This window comes from Chaetodon auriga, chromosome 23 (assembly GCF_051107435.1).
Source record: "Chaetodon auriga isolate fChaAug3 chromosome 23, fChaAug3.hap1, whole genome shotgun sequence".
Lineage (NCBI taxonomy): Eukaryota > Metazoa > Chordata > Actinopteri > Chaetodontiformes > Chaetodontidae > Chaetodon > Chaetodon auriga.
Window position 1 is genome coordinate 1,325,668 of NC_135096.1, and position 24,730 is coordinate 1,350,397.

The 24,730-nt window shown below is 43.3% G+C and overlaps 1 protein-coding gene and 1 long non-coding RNA gene across 2 annotated transcripts in view; both read right to left on the bottom strand.

Moving 5' to 3' along the window:
• Positions 1 to 1,015: 1,015 nt before the first annotated feature.
• Positions 1,016 to 24,730, bottom strand: part of LOC143315903 (uncharacterized) — an 82,568-nt gene continuing 58,853 nt past the window's right edge. Inside the window, 5 exon segments of the mRNA XM_076723469.1 lie at positions 1,016 to 1,642; positions 1,811 to 1,857; positions 2,676 to 2,849; positions 3,290 to 3,463; positions 3,803 to 3,976. Coding sequence (XP_076579584.1) covers positions 1,086 to 1,642; positions 1,811 to 1,857; positions 2,676 to 2,849; positions 3,290 to 3,463; positions 3,803 to 3,976 — 1,126 coding nt within the window. The 3' untranslated portion in view covers positions 1,016 to 1,085.
• On the bottom strand, positions 8,709 to 10,698 carry LOC143315909 (uncharacterized). Its single transcript, XR_013076200.1, has 3 exons — positions 10,561 to 10,698; positions 9,460 to 9,584; positions 8,709 to 9,352 (listed from the first exon to the last, which is right to left on the bottom strand). It is a non-coding gene; the product is annotated as an uncharacterized LOC143315909 (long non-coding RNA).

The window sequence follows — 24,730 nt, forward strand, 5'->3', positions numbered from 1 at the left end:
TTTATTTTGCTTACTTTTGAGGTATTTGTGTATATGTGTTTTAAGTTATGAAAGGTTATGTTTGACTGTGCCACACGGGTGAAAGATAAGAAAAAAATAAATATTGTGTCAAGTTATTTAAATAACAGGATGTGTATTGTAGGAATGTCGTATACTGTACTGACACAATAAAGTATATAAAAAAAAAAGTTTCCTTTTTTCAGTTATTTCTCATGTACCGTTGAAGTTTGAAGACTTTTCTAAAAGTCTTTAACAGATTTGTTTAACAACGATTTCCAAACTTGTTTTTCTGCTTTCGAAGATGAAACTTGACTCCAAATCAAAGTTTGAGTCACAAACAGTATCACGACATGTTATCAGACACCAAAACCTCTGCTGGTCAAACTGAAGACTTGTTGGTGGTAATAAAGTTGTTTGAATGAAGTGGACGTCTGCTAACGAGGTCCACGTCCCTCAGGTTGTCTCTGGTGTTGAGGGAAACCTGTGCTGCTCTCACTGTGGTCACTTGTCTTGGATTTTGAAGGTTGCTGTCTCCTTCCTCATGTCTTAATACGTCAACAAACAGTTCAAGTGTTCTCAGCCTTCAGGAATTAGTTTGTGCTCACTTGATTCTTGGTTCAGCTCGATGTTGTTGAGTAAAATGAACCATGAAAACACAACATGAAGTGAAACAATCAAGGTGATATCTGATATTTTAACGGTTATCGGTCTCCTTGATTTCTAATAATCTGTATCAGCCCTGAAAAAACCGTATCGGTGGACCTCTAGTCCTGATCTGAGAGACACAACAAACACTCACAGCAACATTCAGCTTTGATTGGAACAAGATCCAGAATTGAAATCAACGCACAGCTGAAGGTTCAAGTCAACAGTGTTTCCACAGTTTAATGATCACAGCTTCCATCTTTAAAGGACTGGAAGTGGAAGAAGTTCACAAAGTAAATGAGGAATCTTTTCAATCATTTTCAACACAGTTCATTGATCAATTCATTCCAATAACCTGAAAGACTGATGTGACTGAGATCCTGCACAGACTCAACTGATCTGTTCAGCAGTGTTTCTCTAACAGGAGGAGACTCTCCCTCCTACAGAGGACACAGAGACACTGAGGAACCAGACCTGGACCTGGACCAGAACCTGAACCCAAAGCCAGGATAAAGAGGTTCAGTGAATGTGGTGTTGAAGGTGTGGAGGTGGATCAGTGAGTCAGAGGAGACACTGTAGAAGGACAGAGTGCCAGCAGGACAGTCCACATACACTCCTACTCTGTGAGAGACAGAGGAGGAGGAGGAGAAGAAGATGAATGTTATTCTGTTATTGTGACAGACAAAGTAATCACCATCATCGGAGCAGTAAAGTCTCCAGGACTGATCATTCCCTCCAAACAAACACTCTCTCCTGTCTCCTTTCCTTCTGATTCTTCTGTAACTCACTGATACATAAACCTGTCCTGTCCACTCGACCTCCCAGTAACAGCGACCAGTCAGACCAGTTACACACAGCAGCTGAGGACACTGGTCAAACCTGTCTGGATGATCAGGATATGACTGATCCTCCTTCACATACGTCATCGTCCTGTTGTTGTCAGACAGTTTGATCTTTCTGTTCACTGTGTTTGTGTCCAGTTTGAGTTCACAGGAATCTGATGGAGAGAAGACGAAGAAAACAGCTGCAGTTATTGATCCATCATCTGTTGATTGATGGACAGTTTGATGATGACATCAGAGATGTGAATGAGTGATGTCACAGTTTGAAGATGGCTGAATGTGCTCTGCTTTGTTTTCATCAGTCAAATTAAAGACACACTTACACTTCCTCAGACCTGGTCTCAACCATCGGACTCCAGCAGGCTCCACCCTGAAAGGAGGAGGAGGGTCAGAGCAGCACGTCCTCTTTCAGCATGCAAACATGACTTCTATTCTAAGCTGCTTCACTCATTGATCGCTCTCTTGCTCTCCCACCTGTGATGATCAATAATCAGTCTGACTTTGTCTTCACTGAACAAACCAACAGAGCTTTAATCATTGATTATTGGACAGTCTCAGGTATGATCTGAGACAAGTCATCATGACTCTGTTGTGTGGAAATCTTTTCATGTCAAACTTCCTGAAGTTCACCAGAACAAGAAGAGCCACTTGATGTCTGCACATGGAAATATTTACAAGCCATGTTTGCTGTGAAGACCATGTTCAGTCCAATTGTTCTCCACTGATGAAGGAACAGTCCAACATTTTGAGAAAAACACTTGAATGAAGCATCTCAAAAGTCCTGCTCTGTCCTGTGGTTGTCAGGTTCCAGCAGATTGAACTAAATATAACTGCTTTGGACTTATTGGAAGCTTGTTTTTATGTCTTTTGAGGACAAAAAGGACATTTGTCAAACTGACAGACAGTTCTTTTACCATGCAGAGATCTGTCCAAACTGCATCAATTATGACCAACGGGTCATTATCATGTTTGTTCCCGGAGATGTTCTCCTTGAGACCTCCAACACAAATATGTCCTTTTCATGTTCAAACAGTGTTTATGTTGTGATTAAAGGACAAAGGTTTCCTACATGCGTGATTGTTCATGTCTCACTCACATCCACCATCAATCAAAAAGACAGACAACATGTTTCCAGCTCTTCCTCCTCTTTCACACTGACTGACTGTGGCTGCAGCAGCCTCTTCATACCTGAGAGTGTCCAGTCTGCAGTGAGGATCCTCCGGTCCAGCAGACAGCAGCTTCACTCCTGAGTCTCCTGGATGATTGTAGCTCAGGTCCAGCTCTCTCAGATGGGAGGGGTTGGATCTCAGAACTGAGGCCAGAGAAGCACAGCCTTCCTCTGTGATCAGACAGCCTGACAGCCTGAAAACACACAGAACAACACACATGGAAGATCATCTGAGGGTCCTGCTGTGTCCGTCAAATCATTGCTCTCAAAATGCAGAGATCTGATAGGCTGAGCAGCATCACGTGGGAGGATTTACAACACATAATAATTCTCAACAGTTTCTGTGTTTGAGGTCAACAACTTCACACTCGACACTTCACTTCCTGAAGGTCCTCAGCGACACCTTTGTGGTAATTAATCATGACTGAATCAGGAATAAAGTGACGTCCACTACTCAAAATCACATGACAACAACAGAGAAATGAGGATTTCCATCTCAGCCAGACTTCATTAATGAAAGGAACATTGAGAGAAAAAAATCTGCCAATTAATGTATGTATGTGTCAAATGTGTGGACTTTTGGGATTAAAGAATGACGTCAACAGTTTCACAACAAACAGTAACTTGATCTGACCTGAGAGTTTCCAGTGCACAGTGTGGACTCTCCAGTCCAGAAGACAGCAGCTTCACTCCTGAATCCTGCAGGTTGTTGTTACTCAGGTCCAGCTCTCTCAGACTGGAGGACTGTGATCTGAGGACTGAGGACAGAATTTCACAGCTTCTCTCTGAGAGGTTACAGCCACTCAGTCTGAAGAAGAAGAAGAAAAAGAACATTTATTTTAAAATGTTGAGTCTCTACAGCGACAAAACTTCATGACACATCTGCAAATGTGAATTTGAGAGATTTTTTTTTAATTCACACATTCAGACATGCACAGAAAAGATGATCTACAACTGCAGACTGGGAAATTATTTCTGATCATCATTTCACAAACTCAAAATCATCAGTCTGTCAGAGATCTGAAAATAAACAAAGCAGACTGAAAGATTCAAATCCTGACATGAGAGAGACTGTTTAAACTAAATGAATCTCTAAATGTACAGAACTAACTTAAATCTGTCAACACAAACAGTAACTTGATCTGACCTGAGAGTTTCCAGTGCACAGTGTGGACTCTCCAGTCCAGCAGACAGCAGCTTCACTCCTGAATCCTGCAGGTTGTTGTGACTCAGGTCCAGCTCTGTCAGATTGGAGGACTGGGATCTGAGGACTGAGGACAGAACTTCACAGCTTCTCTCTGAGAGGTTACAGCCACTCAGTCTGAAGAGACACAGGAAGGAAGCAAACAGTAAGTTAGATATCAGAGTATTTATTGATGAAGAAACTTCACTATCTCTGTACTTACAGAGCTTTGTTGGAGGCTTTGACCACTGGCAGCAGCCTCAGTAGAGCCTCCTCTGAAGCAGAGAATTTCTTCAGGTCAAACGCGTCCAGATGTTTTTCTGATGACAGTAAGATGAAGACCAGAGCTGACCACTGAGCAGGAGACAGTTTATCTGTGGAGAGTCTTCCTGAACTCAAGGACTGTTGGATCTGATCCACCAGAGAACGATCATTCAGTTCATTCAGACAGTGGAACAGATTGATGCTTTGCTCTGCAGAAGGAGTCTCTTCAATCTTCTTCTTGATGTACTCGACTGTTGCCTGACTGGTTTCTGAGCCACTTCCTGTCTGTGTCAGCAGGCCTCGTAGGAGAGTCTGATTGGTCTGCAGTGAAAGACCCAGGAGGAATCGGAGGAACAAGTCCAGGTGTCCATTTGGACTCTGTAAGGCCTTGTCCACTGCACTCTGGTAGAGATGTGTCTCTGCAGATGTGACTCTTCTGGATTTAGATTTCTTCAGGGTTCTTTGTTCTTCTGACAGCAGATTGACTCCAGACTTGATGAAGGTCAGATGGACATGAAGAGCAGCCAGAAACTCCTGAACACTCAGATGGATGAAGCAGAACACCTTGTCCTGGTACAGTCCTCTCTCCTCTTTGAAGATCTGTGTGAACACTCCTGAGTACACTGAGGCTGCTCTGATATCGATGCCACACTCTGTCAGGTCTGATTCGTAGAAGATCAGGTTTCCTTTCTGCAGCTGCTCAAAAGCCAGTTTTCCTAGAGACTTAATCATCTTCCTGGTCTCTGGAGTCCACTGAGGATCTGACTCAGCTCCTTCATCATACTTGATGTTCTTCACTTTGGACTGAACCACCAGGAAATGGATGTACATCTGAGTCAGGGTCTGGGGCAGCTCTCCTTCCTCTCTGGTCTTCATTACATCCTCCAGAACTGCAGCAGTGATCCAGCAGAAGACCGGGATGTGGCACATGATGTGGAGGCTTCGTGATGTCTTGATGTGGGAGATGATTCTGTTGGCCTGCTCCTCGTCTCTGAACCTCCTCCTGAGGTACTCCTCCTTCTGTTCATCAGTGAACCCTCTGACCTCTGTCACCATGTCAACACACACAGGAGGGATCTGATTGGCTGCTGCAGGTCGTGTGGTTATCCAGAGGCGAGCAGAGGGAAGCAGGTTCCTCCTGATGAGGTTTGTCAGCAGCACATCCATTGAGGTGGACTTTGTAACATCAGTCAGGATCTCATTGTTGCGGAAGTCCAGAGGAAGTCGACACTCATCCAGACCGTCAAGGATGAACAAAACCCTGAACTCTTCAAACCTGCAGATTCCTGCTTCTTTGGTTTCAGGGGAGAAGTGATGAACAAGTTCCACCAAGCTGAACTTTTTCTCTCTCAGCACATTCAGCTCTCTGAAAGTGAATGGAAACATGAACTGTATGTCCTGGTGGGCTTTGTCTTCAGCCCAGTCCAGAGTGAACTTCTGTGTTAAGACCGTCTTCCCAATGCCAGCCACTCCCTTTGTCATCACTGTTCTGATTGGTTCATCTCGTCCAGGTGAGGGTTTAAAGATGTCTTCTTGTCTGATTGTGGTTTCTGGTCCGTGTGGTTTCCTGGATGCTGTTTCAATCTGTCTGACCTCATGTTCATCATTGACCTGTCCAGTCCCTCCCTCTGTGATGAAGAGCTCTGTGTAGATCTGATTCAGGAGGGTCCGCTTTCCTGCTTTAGCGATCCCCTCAAACACACACTGCAACGTCTCCTTCAGGTTAGATTTAAGTTTACGCCGACAAACTGGAGCAAAAAGTTCTGAATGAAGACACAACAAATAAATCAATAAGTGATTGATAAAGTTCAGATGAGAATTTAATGTCCTTGTCTGAACATATTTTGGTCCATCTGTTGAGACATCAGTGAATGTTCCACTGATCCAGCAGTTAAACCTTTAGAGAAATCCTCTTACTGCTCTGCATACGCTCAGCCAGCTCCTCCTCCTTCATTCTCCTCAGGAAGTGCTGTGAGATCTTCAGAAATGCCTCTATGCCGCTCCTCCTCTGCTCTGCATCGTCATCCTCATCCTCCCCCTGACTCTCTAAGCATTCTGGGTCATCTGGACTCAGAACTGTCTTCATCTTCTTCAGCTCCTTCCTCACAAAAGAGACAATGTTCTCCTCCAGCAGCTGGAACAGAAGATGATATGAATGACACAAAGTGAAATCATGGAAGCAAACATCAGATCCATGTTGGACAGACTGATGGTCCACTGGTCTAAAAAGTGCAGCATGGAGATTATTGTGAACAGAACAGATGTGAAAGCAGCTGTTGTACATGTACAGACCATAAATATGGAGTCCAGGTGGGTTTGATGCTGCTGGGCAGACTGACCACTGAGAACCTCTGAGCTCTCCTGGTGGACTCTGTGGAGGAATCATCAGGAATCGTCAGGAATCATCCAGTCCATTTCTGTGCAGCTTTCACTTTACTGTGTTGGTTGACCAGCTTGTCTGGTTGAGTCCCTCCAGTTCTCATTGACCCCTATAATACTGTGGACAGCATCACACAGCTCACACAAGCTAACTGGATGCTACCTGTCTAGCACAAATTGGCAGTGAGTCACAATAAAGTGAGTGAAACATGAGAAAACCAAAGAGAGAAGCAGAGAAATAACATCCAAAGGAAAACCTATAGAGCAGGTTTTAAATTACAAGTACTTGGGTTTTATCCTAGATCAGGAGCTCTCATTTAAAGCACATTTAAATAATCTTGTAAGTAAGCTTCGGGTGAAGCTTGGGTTCTTTTTTAGAAATAGAACCTGTTTCTCTCTCAAGGTCAGAAAGAAATTAGTGACAGCAACCTTCTTACCTATCCTTGACTATGGGGATGTGCTTTATCAAAGTGCATCATCCAAATGTCTCCATTCATTGGACACTGTTTTTCATTCAGCACTCAGATATGTCACTCGCTGCAGTCGTCTCACCCACCATTGTGAATTGTACTTGAAATCAAACTTGCCTTCTCTGAGTGCTCGCAGGTATGCACACTGGCTGACCCTTATCTATAAGACTCTTTTAGGCTTGATTCCCCCTTATTTGTGCACTTTACTGCAGAAAACAAGCAGTTGCTATGCCTTGTGCTCTTGTACGTCACTAGTTTTTCTGTTCCTAGAGTACGGACAGAATTTGGAAAAAGAACTTTTAGCTTTGCTGCCCCCTCTGCGTGGAATACTCTACAGGCCGAACTGAAGCTTTCTGAACTTATTCCACTTGCAGCCTTCTGTTCTATCCTGAGGGATAGACAGCGAGAGACCACTGAACAGTGCTTGCGTTTTAAATCGTAAAATGTTGTTTATTGTTGTTGTCAAAGCTCCTGCACTTGAAAACACTACTGCATCTCTAAAATTGTATGTCTTATTCTATACCATCATTTCCTTGTAACTGCTCTTATGACATGTGCTACAGACCTCTTGGCCAGGTCACCCTTGTGAAAGAGATCCTGATCTTAATGGGTTTTTATCTGGTTAAATAAAGGTTAAATAAAAAATAAAATAAAAGAGAATACTGGATCAAAGCAAAGCTGAGGGTGATTTCACATCCAGCTGTGTTTCAAATGAAAGCTGGAACGTTCTTCTCTGGACTACATGAAGGAAACAGGTGCAGCTGTTGCTCATAGAAGTTGTTCTGGCTCTTTCTTTAATTCTTGGACAACATGTATTTGTTCTGGTCCACTTGTTTGACACACAACACATTTTTGAGCTTTGTCTCCTCTCTGAGCTCCTGCAGCCTTTAGTTACCCATAACACCCTTCTCTGCATCAGACGTCTTCACAGAGGCACAACTCCAGCCTGATGTGAGGCGCCATGATGCCGCCGTCAGTGTTGTTCTTGACTTTGTGAATCCATCAGCAGCATCAATCACAAACAGACTGTGTGTTTCCTCAGACTCTCTGTGTTGCTTCATTCTGTGTTTCACAGCAGCTGATCTCAGTCCAGCTGTTATCACTGACATGTTTGTGTTTGTGTTGTCACATGACTGAAAACCACAACATGTTGATTTGATGGAGGAACTCAGTGGAATCAGGGTTAGCCTTCGTTAGCATCTGTTAGCCTCAATCAAGTCACTGTTTTATACTCATGCAGTCATCAGTCAGAACGTGTGTGTGGAGGAAATGTTCAACTGGAATCAAGAGTTGAAGACTGGTTATACTGGGCAGCTTCCACATGTGAGGATACAAACGAATGAGAAGAAGAACGATGCTGAAAACAAACAAACAGGTTTAAAAAACTTCTCTGGATAAATAACAGTTCAAACAAGAATCTGTCATATTTTAATGTGATTAACAGTTTACCTCTTTGCAGCAGACGGTCGATCTCCTTTAAAATCAATGTGGCGATCATTTGATCGGTCACTCTCTAAGGACACACAGCTGGGACCATATCCAGAGTCAGATCCACATCCAGGTCCAGCAGAGGCTGGTCTCCCATAGATCCTGTCAGACACAGAGGAAGACCACCAGGGACAGAAATTGAAAAGGATCAACACACCAAAGTTCAATCAAACATGAAGCTGAATGATTTCAGTCTGTGGATCATCGCTTCATTTGTCCATCAAATCTTGGACCACAGCAGGACTCAATGGACTGATTTCTGAGCAGATTTTACTGTGATTGACAGACAACAAACTAAACTGTGGAGTCCATCAGCACCGACTCTGTTGGTCTGTTTTCTAACGTTTGCGTCACGAGACTCAGCACAAATATCCTGACTGTTATTTAGAGACAATGGTCGCTGAAGCATTTTAGTCCAACATTCAAAGAGGAAGTCTGATGGTAAAGAGACTTTGGAAGGTCCCCACTGGATTTGTGCTGAAGTCTCATATTATCCTCAGCTCTCAGTGTCCACATGTGGACATGTTAGTGCTGTTTCGGGACAGACTGGACAAATGTCCTTTAATACTAATCTAGCTCTAACCTTTATCATTATTCTAGGACAACATGAACATTAGAAGGACAACTGGTCAGACTGGATTTAATGAGGACAAACATCAGCAGTGGACAACATGAGGAGGACATGTGGACATTTCAGGTCAAATTGTCCAACACAAGTTTAACACTGACAACAACTGACTGTCTGTCAGAGACATGTTGCTGTTTGAAGTCATTGAGGAGATCCTTTGACTGGTCGCTCCTGAAGGACACACAGCTGGGTCCAGGATCAGTTTCAGGTCCAGGTCCAGGTCCAGGTCCAGGTCCAGGTCCAGGTCCAGGTCCAGCAGAGTCTGGTGGGTCCTGCTGCTCTGGTCTTCAACACAACACACACAGAGCTTTGAGTGTGAATAATGATGGTGAAGAGATTCGAGTGCTCTAACATGGAGACGAGTCCTGGACAGTCAGAGATCCTGGTCTCACCTCTGAGCTTCGGTCTGGCCGTCATCGTCCCCACACAGACTGGTTTTAGAAGGACAGACTCCCTCCTCTCTGTCCTCACACCGATTCATGCTGCTGAACTCACGTCAGCTCACACACACTTTGATCTGGAGAGGAAACACAAATCATTCATGTGCACATCAGCTGAAATCATCCTTTCATGGTTTCTCCTGTCCAAATATCAGCTGCTCCTCCTCTGATTGGCTGTTTTCTCGTCTTTCATATCAGTGTGAGCTGAATGCAGTCAGACAGCAGTGTGAGGCCGAGCTGCTGTACTTCTATCAGTCCACTAGATGGTGCCATGAAGCCGCAGTGAAGTGAACACACACTTGATGCCTGGACGACCGTTGACATCCACTGACACACACTGACTGAATCTGACAGGAAGCTTCAGTTTGTGGAATATTCAGTAAATTCAACATGACTGAAAGTTTCTTTACGCCTGAATGATCCTCGATCATCGATAAGTGAAGGAGAAAGTCAAATATTTACACAGGAGAAATGTAAAATAGCAGAAATATTCAAGTAAAGTACAAGTACTTCCAGAATGTACCTCTTCATAACTTTACTTCAGTAAACTAGTTACTTTCCACCACTGAGAGATCCTTTCATAATAAAAGCCTGTCTCAATCAAGCCCTCTCAGGTCATATTAAAAGAGGAATCTTTGATTTGATTCTTGATCACATTGAAGCACAAAGTGAGAAAAAGAAGCGACACTCGTTGCTGTTGGAGGAGAGTTCAGAGCTCTGACAGCTCATTTAGTGACAGTTACAGATTGAATTGAGAAATAAAAGGTTTCAGCTCCTCACAGCCCTCTGAATGCTCCTTCCTGCTGTCTCCACATCAACTATTAAGGATCAACTGACTCTGCTTCTGCTCTTATTCCAGCGTTTACACTCACAAACATCCACACAACATGGCCGATGTTTTTAACGGAGCTGCTTTCAGCTCCTTCGTCCAGAGTTCACAGTTAAACTCAGAGTTTGGAGAAACAATGGATGGAGCTGCAGATAGATGCCGTTTGTGCTGAAGCTAAGCTAACGACAGCTTGAGTAAAAAACACCTGAAACGAGTTACTTTACCTTCAGCTGGAGCTTCAGAGGAGAAAACAAACTGCGACACACCGAAGGCAGGAAGTGAAAGTAAAGTTTAAACACTCGCCCAAATGGAGAAACCAGTTTACACCAACAAAAGTGATCAAACTGGCCGACAAGCCCGAACTTGCAGGTCTGTTTGAAGCTGCTTCGTTGGTTTGGGACGCTTCAGCTGCAAAGACAGCTGGTCCGGCTGCTTCTGATGATGATCGGACGACATGATAGAGTCGCTCTGTGGGTTATTTTAGCTGTGTAGCAGCAAAAGGAACGGAGCTGCAGACGTCAGATGGAGTCAATCGACTTCATGATATGAACCAAAGATAAACAAAGCAATGAACAGCTGGAAAAGACCCTCTCCTCTTCGACTGCTGAGACTGTCTGTGTGCTTCTCTCCCTTCAGATTTGAGTATTTTTTCATCAGAAACCAACACCTGCTGTGTTTTGTATGTATAATGGCTAAAAGGCTGCTTTACTGTGACTCTACAAGTGATTGAAGTTTACAGGTTTGTGAGATTTGGGTTCTCATCAAACACACTTGTGGCCGTCAGATTGGACTTTTGTCCAGTGTTGTCAGGAAGGAAGCATGTTAGCGCCATCGTGTCTTCCATTGGAATTCATTTCTGTGTTAATGACTCAGGATGATGAGACATCTTTGCTCTTTCTTGTCTGTTACCTCTGAAAGAACATTTCTGCACCCCGAGTGATAAAAAGCACCTTTATATCCAGGTACAACAATGTACTTGCTGCGAAGGTGCTGAACTGTTAGCCAATGAGCTACAGCTGGAGCCACACGCCGTGTTGTACCTTTATGAGGCACAAATGTTCCCTTACAATCAGAGACAAAACGGATTTAAAAAACAATGAAACTGAATCCTTTTTTACATGTGAACTGATCAGTTTTCAGTGGATTTCAATGAGAACGTCGCTCTGCTGGGAAACTTGTAGCACGTCACAAAAAGCAAAAGGTGGAAGGAGCCATTCGCTAATCGATGAGCGCAACAAAACTCCACTTCACAGCGTACACGCAACAAACTGAGCGGAAAGTACACCAACGAGATGCGAGATGCAAACTCCTGATTCACATGCAGGGTTAGAGTCGGTGTTTCAGCACTGACGCTGAAGGCATCGGGCTTTGAGACGTTCATCAGTCACTTCTGAAGGCCAAACACACATGTGGAGCACTGATTTACAGATTTAAAGAGGAGGCTTCAAATTCTGAGCATAACATGGAGAAAATTAACAGGATATTAAATCTGCATCAAACACATTCAGGAAACTCAAATGTGGGATTTCAACTCCTTCCAGGAATTCCATGAAAATAAAAACATGAATTGAAAAATTAGAGCTTGAAAACAATCAGTTAATGAGTTACTTCACTGTATTTTTCCTGGCAGCAAATCAGGATTTTTCAGCGTGACGCTGGAGCCTCCTGGGTTCAAGCCCTGAAGTGTGAAAGGTTTGGATGATTTGCAGCAGCAACATGAAGACAGTTTCCAAAGATGAGATGTTTCAGACGCCCAGGCAGCACACTCGCTGCATCAGCTGTTTTTATCATCAGGGGTTTTAACAGGAAGGTTTAAAGGTGCAGCAGCATGAAGAGCATGTGACATGAGGAAGTCTGAAATGGGAACAAACTATTCTGGATGTAAAACAACTCAGTTTATATGACGGGTTAGTCTTAATCTGAGTACTTAGTTTAGTCTTAATCATAAAAAGTGAGAAGTCATATGGACTTAATCTGTATGTGATGACCCACTGAAGACATAATTTCATCATATATTAAGGTAATCAACCATACGTCGAACAGGACATTCATTTTTCAGTTTAGCCATATTTTTTCCAGATAAATGCAGCAAATTTACCTTGAAAGTTCCCCGTAAACAGAGAGGTGGACTTTATGGGTGCACTTAGCGTCTATTTTTCAATCTACGCTCATTAAAAGAAGAAGCAAAGAAGACACTAACACAGCTGACCAACAAAATCCAAGCTTTAAATCAAGCATGTCTGCAGGAGACGGTTCATTCCTGAATCCAAGCAGTCGTTTAGTGTTGGTGTATTTACGTGAGGTGGACCGTCAGTACTGCAGGACAGTCCAGACGCCTCCTCTCCCACGGTGATGGTCCATCTGTCCTCTGAAGACAGACGTCAGGAGGTTCAGTTGGGCCCTGAAGTCCATTCCTGCATTGCATAAAAAGAACAACACTAAAAGTCACTGCAGCTCGTTCAGACTCAAAACTCCTTCACAGACTGAATGACCTCAACTGGAAATGTTTATTTTACAGTGGCAGCAATTTCATGACACGGTCGAGGCGTCTTTATGTGTTTTCAGACGCTCATTTTGTCGATTTTCACAAGAAACTCAACAGACACCAACATGGATTTCTGTTGTCAAAAGACAGAAAACGCTCAGATTGCGACAGATAACAACAGCGACATGTTTTTACACCACCAACAGCTGGACGCAGTAAAAACACATCAACATTACTCCAGTATCCAGAGAGAAATCTCGTCCATCGTCCTTGTGAGTGTCCTGGACTCTCAGATCACTGCATCATACAGATGGTCCCAACATTGAGACAGCACCTGAAGAGGACTAAACCATCCAGGACCACAGGAAGGTGATGGACTCCAGAAGCAACTGACATGCTCCAGGATGCATGGAGTGTCACGACTGGGAGTCTCTGAGAGGCCCTGAGGACGACAACAACAACATATATCAACATATACAAAACAGCAGGTCTGTGCTTCAACACCTTCTACACCAGGTGTGAGAGGTCCCCGACCACAAACTCTGATGGCCCACTGTCCCCCCACTGAGGGTTCTGCATGATGCCAGAGCCAGACAGCAGGCCAGGAGGACAGCGGCAGTGGTTTGACTCTAAAGTTCTGGCCATCTCTGCCATATCGGACCTTTATTGATGCTTGAATCATTTACATTAACGCTGCAGCAAGTCTGTCTTTATTTCTGATGGTTCACAGTGGATTCATTTCAGGAACTGAAGAGAAAATTAATCAACGTCTTCAAAAACTCTGGATGTGCACAGTTTTCTTCAAACCAATGAAAACATGGTGTGAAGCTGTGAGAATATTTGAAGCTGTTCCAGTAAAAGACCAGCAGAGACAGACTCCTGTTTCAATAAAGCCTCATGAACAGAAAGAAGACAAACATCAACATCCAGCAGCAACTCTTCAAAGTCAACCATCACAATGAAAATCCACGCAAATCATCAGCAGCACAGACTGCTGCAGCCACCAGAGGGCAGCATCACACTGAGCTTCTCAGGCTCACCTGGTCAGTGACCAGGTCACCACGCAGGAGTTCTGGGTCCTGAAGTTCAAATCAAAGACCATCAGAGGAACATGGCTCCTGCCACAGAAACATGGAGGAGACAAAGAGAAGGAACTGAGCTGAAACTGTAAAGATCAGGCCCTTTAAGGTCATCTCATGTGTTTTCATCCCATGATCTTTAACCTACATGAATGTCTTTCATAGCCTAGAGTCGGAAGGATAACATGACTGGTGAGAGTCACTTCTCCACTTCTCATAACAAAAAGGCAGGTGGCACTCTGGTTGTTGACAGTCTTGTCTCCTCTTCTCTGTTTGTGATGTCTATTGCATTTAGATACGCGCTTCACACAACACACCCTCATTCAGGTTGTTTATCACATGTCCAGAACAAAGATATGGTATGCCCAGGCCTTGGGAACTGACCAATTATATTCTGTAACGTATATCTGATTATTGTACAGGGTTTGGTCAAACCCAACATGATAAATGTGAACTTTTGTCTGACAACTATGCTCATTCTGGCGGAGATCCTGCGGGAGCTCTGTCAGTCTGAGACCAGCGCTGTGTTACTTTATATGTGACCTCAATAAATACTTCGACTGTGAACTGAAGATTGCTTCGGACCATTCTTGGGCTTTCAACAAAGAAGTTTAAGCAAAGTAAATGCTTAAGACAGAGAGAAAGGGGGGCAGGTGCCACGGAATGCATTTCGTTCTCGCAGAGGCACGTCCAAACTATTCCCAAAAAGGGCCGTGTGGCTGCAGGTTTTTTCCTCTGACCGATCAAGAGCATGCAGTCTGACCAATCAGCTGTCTGAAGACTGGGATCAGCTGATGAAATGAGTCAAGTCTGTTGTGCTGCTGCTTGACTCGAAAGAAAACCTTCGGCCACTCGGCACTTTGTGGAATAGAGAAAAAAAAAAAAAAAAAAAAAAATTGAGGTCAAAATCACTGCTTTTTAATGGTTTGTAAGTGTAGGACTTATTGTCGTTGTTACTTCCTAAGGTGGATGCAATGACTTGTTTTGTCCACTAGATGGAGACAAGTGACTACGGACACAACAGTTTATCTGCGTTGAAGTCGAGGACCCACTGCTAAAGAACAATGAGATACTCCTTTAACACCGAGAGCTTTGACCTTTGTGTCTGTCTGTCTGTCTGTCTGTCTGTCTGTCTGTCTGTCCGTGTCAGTGTGATCCATTAGTCCTGTGCTTTTTTCATTGCAGCATATTTGAATAGAGCAGCCTATGAAACACTAATGCTGGACAGAGCAGAGTAGGTGTTGGATACATTCTATATGTAACCGGCAGGTTAGGTCTGCCCCACCACCGCTGTGTTCTAACAGTAACGTCCCCGCTTCTGCCGGTCACGCGTCTGCAGCGAGGCTCCTAATCAGCACCATTAGCGGCACATAAATAGCAGCAGGTAGCAGCACGTCTGCCGATCTCTCTCTCTCTCTCTTTCTCTTGCTGTCCGTGTTTGTGTCCACGGCCTGTTGTACAGCCAAGGTAATGTTACTATTGTTGTAGTGTTTCAGTGAGCAACGCACAGACAGCAAGATTGTCTAACCTGTGTTTGTGTCTTTGCAGCAGTGACTGCCACTGTGCTTGTTGAAACTCACTTGAGTTTTTAGTTTCTTTTATTGGGTTTAAGTGCAAGGTTTTATTCAGTGATTTTAGACTATTTATACATATATCTTTTATTCTTCTTATTATTATTATTGTTATTATTGTATATTCTTAATTCGTTTTACATTTTACCAAAGATTGTAGCTTGTTTTAGGGTTGTGAGGCTTGTTTTTGTGTAACTACATTTTAAAACTGGCTGATTCATACAGAGGTGGCCTTGTGCTTTACCGTGTAAAAGGTGGCTGTGTGATTTGACTTATTTATTCCCTTATGTCTTCTTTTATATTTTAGTGTGCTTTGTTTGCAGTGTTTTATTTTAATGCCAACCTAAAAGTGTGACACCTTTGTATGTTTCCTTTTTTTTAGTCAAGCCCTCCACCTTCCTATTTTTATTTTTTTCTAGGTTCTTCTTAGTATGTTTTTAATTATTTAAAAATCACTGAAGCCGAGACACTGAACAATCTTCCTTCAGTTTTATGTTCTTTTATGTCATATTGTTTGTGATGTTTTGCATCACTGAAGGAGATTAAAAACAAAAGAAAACTCTTTTTATCAACTCAAAACCACGTCTCTGTTAATTCTTTGTGAATCTTACCTGTGTGGTCAAAGTAATAATTAATAACATGATGTATTCCCAGGGTGGCGTTGTCGGGTTGTTAACTCAGTTGAACTCGAGTTTAGCCAAGACCTTATTGGGTTACAAACATATTTGGAAAAACCATACAAGTTATAAAATGTTGATGGGATGATGCTGCATGCTACTCTTTTGTCATTCTCTTGCAGACAAACTCCTGGCTGCTCCGGATGTCCTCTGTCCTCGGCTGTCTCGTCCACTTACCCTCCCTCGTCTCCCCAGCCTCCTGTCTGACCCTGCAGCTGGATCTGGACCTGGAACCGAACCTAAAGATTGTCTTATTCCCATTTGACCTTTGACCTAACCTGCCTCTGATTCGCCACCTCCCCTCATGTTGCCTCATCCTAACCACTCTGTCTGTGTCTGCCTGCCTGTCTGTTGTCGCCCCCTCTGGTAGCCGCTGAGGGGACCTGCACAGACCACACTCAGGATTTGGCTGTGAAAATGCGCAACGCCTGAGAGTTCAGCTGGAGCGAGAGGAACGAGAAAAGAAGATGATTCCCCGAGACGGAACTGAAAAACCAATCTGTGTAGATTTCTGATCTTTGTATAGTCTATGTACATTTAAGGTCTAACCCTTTACACCCTTTACAGTCTGTACAAAGTGTGACATCCTCTGTCCTTTGACCCAGCAAGCCTGAAGTGGTATTACATCTAGATTTATAGCTTATGTTCACTGTTCATTGGAAATTGTTCATCAAACTATTGTTCACAATTACAGTTCTGTTCATAACACTCTTAGAAAAAACATGTTGTTGTTGACGTGTTCTTTTGCAGTGATTAGTGTGTGTTCTTAATCAATTTAGAAAGTTGTTAAGTTGAGATTTGTCACAGTTTGTTGTTTGCTTGTGCGTGTCTTTGTGTGTTTTGTACCTAAGCCTGAAGTGGTATTTCATCTCGATTTTATTACTTTGAAATCACAATATCATCTTGACAGTTCTTTTAACTTTTAATGAAAAACATTGTGACTTTGAATAAATACGATTCATACAGTTATCACTCATTATTGTTCAATTACACATACAGAGAGGGAGGGAGAAAGAGGGAGATACAGACAGACAGAGAGAATGACAGAGAGACGCTCAGTCGCAAAAGCAGGATCGGCCAAAAGACTGAGGCTGTAGTTTGGACTGTTGACCAGTAGATGGAGACAAATGATAAGGCTTGGCAGCTGGGGCAGACTCAGCGAGTCCTCTGGAGCCAGCTCCTAAGAGATTTCTGAATGATAGAAATCAGGAAAACACACTAGATTAACCAGCTGTATGTGCCGTGACAGACAAAGAGACCCACCCTTTTTCAGGTTTGTTTTATTTCCTCACCTGTCAAATCTTTTTATTCTCTGTTGTTTTGATTTCCAATGTTATTTCATTGCTTGGTGTGTGCTTCGATTTTGAACCTTTACTGTTATTGTTATGACTTTATTAATATTTACTTTTTAATTACATTACCGCCCAACGCATCTGAAGAGGGTGTGTATGAAAACCAACGCACAAGAGGAAAGGGAGCAAGAAGCATCCAGAGCAACTGCCTCCCAGAACTTATTTGCCAGAGAGGGCAGAGTTTGGGACTTCTCAGAGCTCGAGGAGTATTGCAAAGATCCAGCTTCTTGTGTCAGCCTATGCCTTCGCCTTCAGAGTCGAGGATTCATCGTCACCAACACTCCTCAAATGTGCCCGACAGTTCAGCCAACTGAGAGGTATGCTGATCTTATTACCACTGCACTGTGACTTGCACTGATGTAGTGACTAATAAAGCTTTTCTACACTGTGTTACCTCAGTGACTTTTGCAACAGGTCTCAAAAGAAGGATGTCCTTACTGCTGTACAGAGGGATATTGATTATATCCACCAAAAAATAATCAGCGACGATTACATCCCCAACACTGCAGTCACATCTTTCAGACACTACTGTGAGGTTATCCTGCTGTTGGAGCACCAACTGACAGGGAAAGAAGTTCATTATTTTTCTTGGTTTCTCTGGAGTTTTTGGAATGCTACTTCAACAACATCAGGCCGTTTTCCCTTAAACGGCAAGATAGAAACAAGACGGACGAGGGCAAGTTCTTCCTTGGAGAAGGTGGGGTCCCATTGTCCAACCCTGCATCAGATTTACAACGGCTGAAGTCAAAGTGAGTAATCAGTATTACTACATCAAAAGCATGCTCTATGAATCTTTCAAGGCTTTGATTTGACTCATAGCAATTAAACAGACGAGGACACATTGCAGCTGTTTTTGTTCCATTAGTTGTGTTGAACTGCTGTCGAATTGGTCTACACACACCCGCATCCCTGCAGGACTGGGATGCTTATTGCAGGGCCTTCCCTGTAACACTGACTGGTGACCCGCCTTTAAAAGACCAATGTACAAAGGCTGGTTTTCTGCACTGCCGGCCTTACTACAAGTGGAGGGATCTCCAACTTAGGCAGTGGAGTTAATACATACTGTGGAAGCATTGTGCATGTCTTGTTAATGGAGGCAGCTGTATTGCATCATTTTTTTTCCCATGCACACCTTTTCTGCTATATATATATATATAGCTATTAAGCTACTCACTCACCTTTTTTGTACTCCATGGTACAGCTCATTCCATTTACAGATTTACAGGAAAACCCCCCTCAAGCAGCCCGAATACAGAAGACACTGGACAAGGAGACAGTCTGGACATCAAACAGACCTACTGACGATGACCTTGTGAAGGCCGGGGTTCCCCCTCAACAACAAATTGAGGACAACAATCTCCTCATCCGCTCAGTCGCTGAGCAGAATTGGAAGGGCTTGGCCTTTAAGGATTTTGGAGAGGAAAAAGGCAAAGGTACATGCACACATGACTTGCAATCCAATCCCCAATTTTAAGTGAGTGATTACTTCTATGTGCATGTGTTGAGTCGGTGCTCCCAATTATTAAATGTTCATTTATTATTTTGTGTTTATGATGGGCAAACTTAATGTTATGTTATGTTTATTGAGTGTTTGAGTTGATTGAGGACTGATTGATTGCAGCTGTCTGATATCCATTGTGGGCGTGTTTAATAAAAGTCTCACACCTGCAGCTGAGTTCAGTTGTGTGTAGGTGACCTGGGAAACAGCAGAGCGTCTCCGATTCATTTCTCCTTGTACACGGTGCTTCTTTCTCTAACTTCTGGGTTGACAATGCTGTGCCGCTGTATAGCCCTACTCTGTCAACAGGTTATGGGCCCAGAGTAATCCAGAGACAGTTTAGCGTGTTTCCACCGTGTGAGATGATTAGATGCTGTTAGCACCATGAGCAGAAGAATTGCAGACACAAGCCGCTGGTCTCGGCTCCTATTTGACGGAGATGAAAAGAATTCCGAAGTATGGGAGACGAAATATTTGGGCCACCTTCGTCTGCAGGGCCTGAAAAACATTGTTTTAAATGACACCGAAACGGAAGACGCAGAGGAGCTGCCAGTGGATGCAGACAAGAATGCCGAGGCATATGCAGAACTTATTCAGTTCTTGGATGACAAAAGTCTATCGCTGGTAATGCGAGAGGCAGCAGACGACAGGCGAGAAGCTCTGAAGATTTAAAGGGACTATTACCAAGGTAAAGGAAAGCTACGCATTATCAACCTTTACACAGAACCGACATCACTTCAAAAGTCAGTCAGTGAAAGTGTGACTGAATATGTGATCCGCGCTGAGATCGCAATCACCGCTATGACAAATGTCGGAGAAACATTAAGTGACGTTATGTTTATGGTTCTGAAGGGGCTGCCTGAGTCCTTAAAACCATTTGCGGTTCATGTTGCACAGCGTGCTGAGAACGTATCTTTTGCCGAGTTTAAAACAAAGCTACACAGCTACAAGGACAGAGAAGATGCGGGCTGCAGCAACAGATGACAACGTGATGAAGGCGCGCATGCAGCAGCAGAGAGGGAGACCTGCCAGCGCAGGTGACCGAGGAGCAGAGAGGGCAGCAGCAGACCTGGCGTGCTTCAAATGCGGCCTGAAGGGACACCTGGCCAGAGCCTGCCAGCGCAAGTTGTGGTGCAGTCACTGCAGGAGCACCGCACACTGGGACATCACCTGCAGAAGGAAACAGCGCAGAGACCGAGACGACGCAGCAGGTGTCAACGTGAGGGGTCTGATGGTCGATTGCGGGGCAACATCGCATATCATCACAGATCTCGCCAAGTTCAGGAGGTTTGATGAGGAGTTCCAGGCTGATACACACTGCGTGGAGCTGGCTGATGACACGAGGTGCAAGGGGGTGGCAGAGCACTGCGGCGATGCAGAGGTCTGTCTGATTGACAGCAGAGGCAGACATCTGAACACCACGCTGAGGCAGCTCTGTACATCCCATCCTATCCACAACACATTTTCTCATTGAAAGCAGCCACTGCCAGCGGAGCCACCGTGATCTTCAAGAAAAGGAAAGACGTTCTGATCCACAGAGATGGTACGAAACACATTCAGGTACATGACAGATCATATTATTTTCACACAGTAAATAATGATGATGATGAATGTGATGACCAATGCAGGGGATGTTTTCATATGCAGACATGGCATGAGATTCTGGGGCATTGCAACTATGATGACATTCAGAGGTTACAAAGTGTTGCTGATGGCATGAAAATTAAAGATCCAACAAACAAACCTCCACATTGTGAAGTGTGCACTCTGGGAAATTTTTCCAAACCAGAAACAGAGACCCTGATACGAGAGCTAAAACACCTCCAGAGCTAGTACGCACAGATTTGGCAGGACCGATCCACCCAGAGTCCAGAGATGGTCACAGATATGCACTTTCATTCACTGATGACTTTTCCAGTACAGTGTTTGTGTATTTCTTAAAAAGCTTCAGAGAAGTTTCTAGCTGACACAGCCCCATACGGCAAGATCAAGTGTTTCAGATCTCGCAAGGTACTGAATACACAGGAAAAGGTTACCAGGCTCCACTCATTAAACATGGGATTAGACATGAGACATCAGCACCTTACTCTCCTCACCAGAATGGCACTGCTGAGCGCAATTGGCGCACACTTCTTGATATGGCACGGTGCATGTTGATTGAAAGTAATCTGCCAAAACAACTGTGGACTTATGCAGTCCAGACTGCTGCTGTGGAGAGGAACAGATGTTTTAATAAACGCACAAAGCAGACACCAATCCAAGCACTGACAGGCAGACAGCCTAACCTGCCTAGAACGCAGAGGTTTGGGTTGGAGTGTTTTGCTTAAAAACAAGACAAAAGAAAATTAGATCCAAGTTGTGAAAAGGGTGCTTTCATCGGGTATGACAAAAACAGTCCAGAATACATTGTCTACTTTCCTGACAGTAAGAAAGTGCAGAAGTGCAGGGTGGTAAAATTTGTGGCTAAAACAGGTGGAGGGCAGCAGACACAGACTAACTTAACACCTGTAGATGACTTTGTACAGTACAAGTCCAAAAGTCCAGATCACCATGTCTCACTAGAACATAATCCTAAAGTGAGCCACCAGCCTGGAGTGAGCCGCCACCAACCACAGCCAGTAGAGGTCAAGTGTGAGCCTGAACCTAGGTGGATTGTAAACCTAGATCCACACTGTGTGAACAAAAACTGAACTACGTGGATGATGCAGCACTGATGAATGATGACACAAGATACAGAGAGGCAGTAGGAAGCCTCATCTGTTTGATTGTGTGTACCAGATCTGATTTGAGCTGCACTGTAAGCAAATAGTCAAAGTACTTTACTGAACCTACCGAACAGCAATGGAGTACAGTTAAGCTGTACTGATGTATCTCAAAGGCACAATTAACAAAAAGTTGTGCTACAGGAAAAGTGATGAGAACCTGCGTATACAAGCATACCGTGAAACGGATTGGCCTGCTCATGTCAGTGATAGACAAAGTACATCAGGTTATTGTATAAGCCTAACGAAGGGTGGCACTTTAGTGGCATGGAAAACCAAAAGAAGCCAACCGTAGCACTGTCCAGTTGTGAGTCAGAGTACAATGCACTTGCTCAAAGCCTCTTGAAAAATCTGTCACACCTCAAAACATTTGTGTGAAAACACTTGGAAATGAGTAAAATCAAAGTGAATTCAACAAAATCCTGAGGTGAATCCTGTATGGGCTCTCAGGTCAATCCAGCAACACCTGGAGTGAAACCTCATCCATATAAGGACCTGTGTTCCAAAGCCCTGGTCCACTCCTTTGATACGTCACAAAGTGGCTTTGATCTATCAGAGATGACATCAACATTCCACTGAGCTCAGGGCTTGAGGGAGATCATTGGTTTCCATAGCAACAATAAAGACAATATTGAAGTCCTCATTGGCAACTGCAAAGTAAAATCAATCAAACCAGAGAAATCCCTTCTGAACCCACTGAAAATTGTTAGAAACCAGCAAAAACTGCTGCAGGCTGACTGCTGGTCAACCTGTGAAAAACTCTGATCCACCAGTCCACCCGAAACACTGAGACACGTAATGACCACTAAATCATACAAGATCACTAAAACAACTTATTGTCAGCCTAGTATGAAACTGGGACATAAACATGAGAGGACCATGTCCATCATCCACATTACATGGTCACTTTCGTAACATTTAGGTAAAATTGTTATTGTTTGGTAACATGCAAAGAATTTTAACAACACAGCTTTGCATGAGACCAATGCCATGTTACTTGTAATCCATGTTTTAGATTTGACCAAAAAAAAAAACCAAGCCATAATTCAAATCACAAATTCTTGTAAAATACATCCTTGCCTTAATAAAAACCAAAAATGACACCAAAATACCTTATCATGCTGTCTTTTTTTTCCCCACAGACACGATTCCAGTGTATCCGCAGGTAACAACGTCGTCAGTCAGGTCACTGATGATGTCATTACCAGCGCTGGTCATCTGAAAACAGATCAGGCATCAAGTCAAATTAAGCTGCATTGTATCATTGTTCTCTGCAGGCAACAAATCAAAACAGTAACTGTGCACGCCACATCATAATGATGTTAATACAATTACTGACTTTGATCAAATTGTATTTACCCTCTCAATAAGCTGCGACAGTTCAAGATCTGTTACATCACTGGCAGACACAGAGCAGAGATATCTGAAGCATGAAGTTAGGGCAAGGTCCACCTTGTGCCAGACTAGCTGCCATGACTTCCCCAGCAGTCCTAACCAAAGCAAAACAACACAGCAAATAAACTGCTTGATTACAACCAGAGTACAACATTTAATAGAGCTGTGTAGTAAAGTGAAAGAATCTTCCCTTTCTCATCTGAACCTCCAGCAAAGAGTCTGTTTTCCATCTCTACCAACATTTCTGCAAAACAGCAAACACAGGAAATCCAAAAGGTCTCTTCTGTCTCTCTTTTTTTTTTCATTTAATTAGCATTTGAGCCCACTATACCACCAGAGGCGCCCGTATGTGGGGAATTCCTTTCCTTTTTGTTCTTTATCTTTTCTCCTGCACCTGGCCTTTTAAGAATTGGATGTGTAGAATTTTTCTCTTACTGTGAAATTAAATACAGACAAACATTTTTACCTGGGAGGAATTCTCTGCTAAGGGCACCAGTATCGACGCCTGCTTCACCAAACAATGTGACCTGAGGTCTGCTTTTGGGCGTGGTCTTCTTCTGCCGTTGCCACTGTTGCATGCCTCTGCTAAAGAGGTCAGTCCGCGACACACAGATGGAAAATGTGTTTGTTTCATTGACTTGACAAGTGATCCAATTCAAGATTTCCTCAGAACTGGAATTAAAAACAAAAGACAAATATTGAACATTAAAATAGACACCAACATATTCACATATTGTCTGAGTGTTTTATTTACTTATTTATTTCTTGTTCAACGTTGAGCATTTGAATAAAAACTTAAATCAGATGTGGTTATGCTGTCTGTGGGATTTCATAGCTGTCTGCTACTATTATTCAGGGGGGTTAACAGGGTGTGGCACGGTACGGCAATTGCCACACCTCCTACACTGGTGAAATCCGAAGGGGTGAGGGGAGGCCTCAATGCGAGATAAGAGCAAAATGTGTCACAAACATACCATGTTTTTGGATTACCGCATTTCTCTGTGATCACACTCCAACATGACAAAGCTTTTCAACAGGAAAAAGATGACTGATACTGTAGTATCACTTTAAAGGGGATATTATCCAGATAACAGAATTTGCCACCAGAATTACCTCATGTACAATATCACCTTTGAAAGGTCCTGATTGGACTGACTGCTACTGATCCACTTGACTCGTGGCTGTCATTGTCTGAAGGCCTGCACACATAAAGAAAACAGCTTGTCCTAAATTATTTTGAAATAAATACTTGCATACATGTCTTTGAACAGATGATTGCTAAATACAAACTCCCTAAGAGAGATTTTTGGAAATATCCTCAATTAAGGAGCTGCATTACATCAATACAAAGGAAATGCCCTCTAATACCTCACACAGTGATACAGGAAGTGTTTCAGAGCAATCTGATGGTGAAGGGCAGGACATCCAGGTTTTACAGCCTTTCAATGGAACACAGAAACACTTTCAAAACAAGGTAACTGTATTATTTCAATTTTTTTATTTTGTTGACTTTGACCCTGATGCTCTTTTAAATACAGTTTTTGCATCAGTCATCACTCCTTCCTGCAGTGGAAC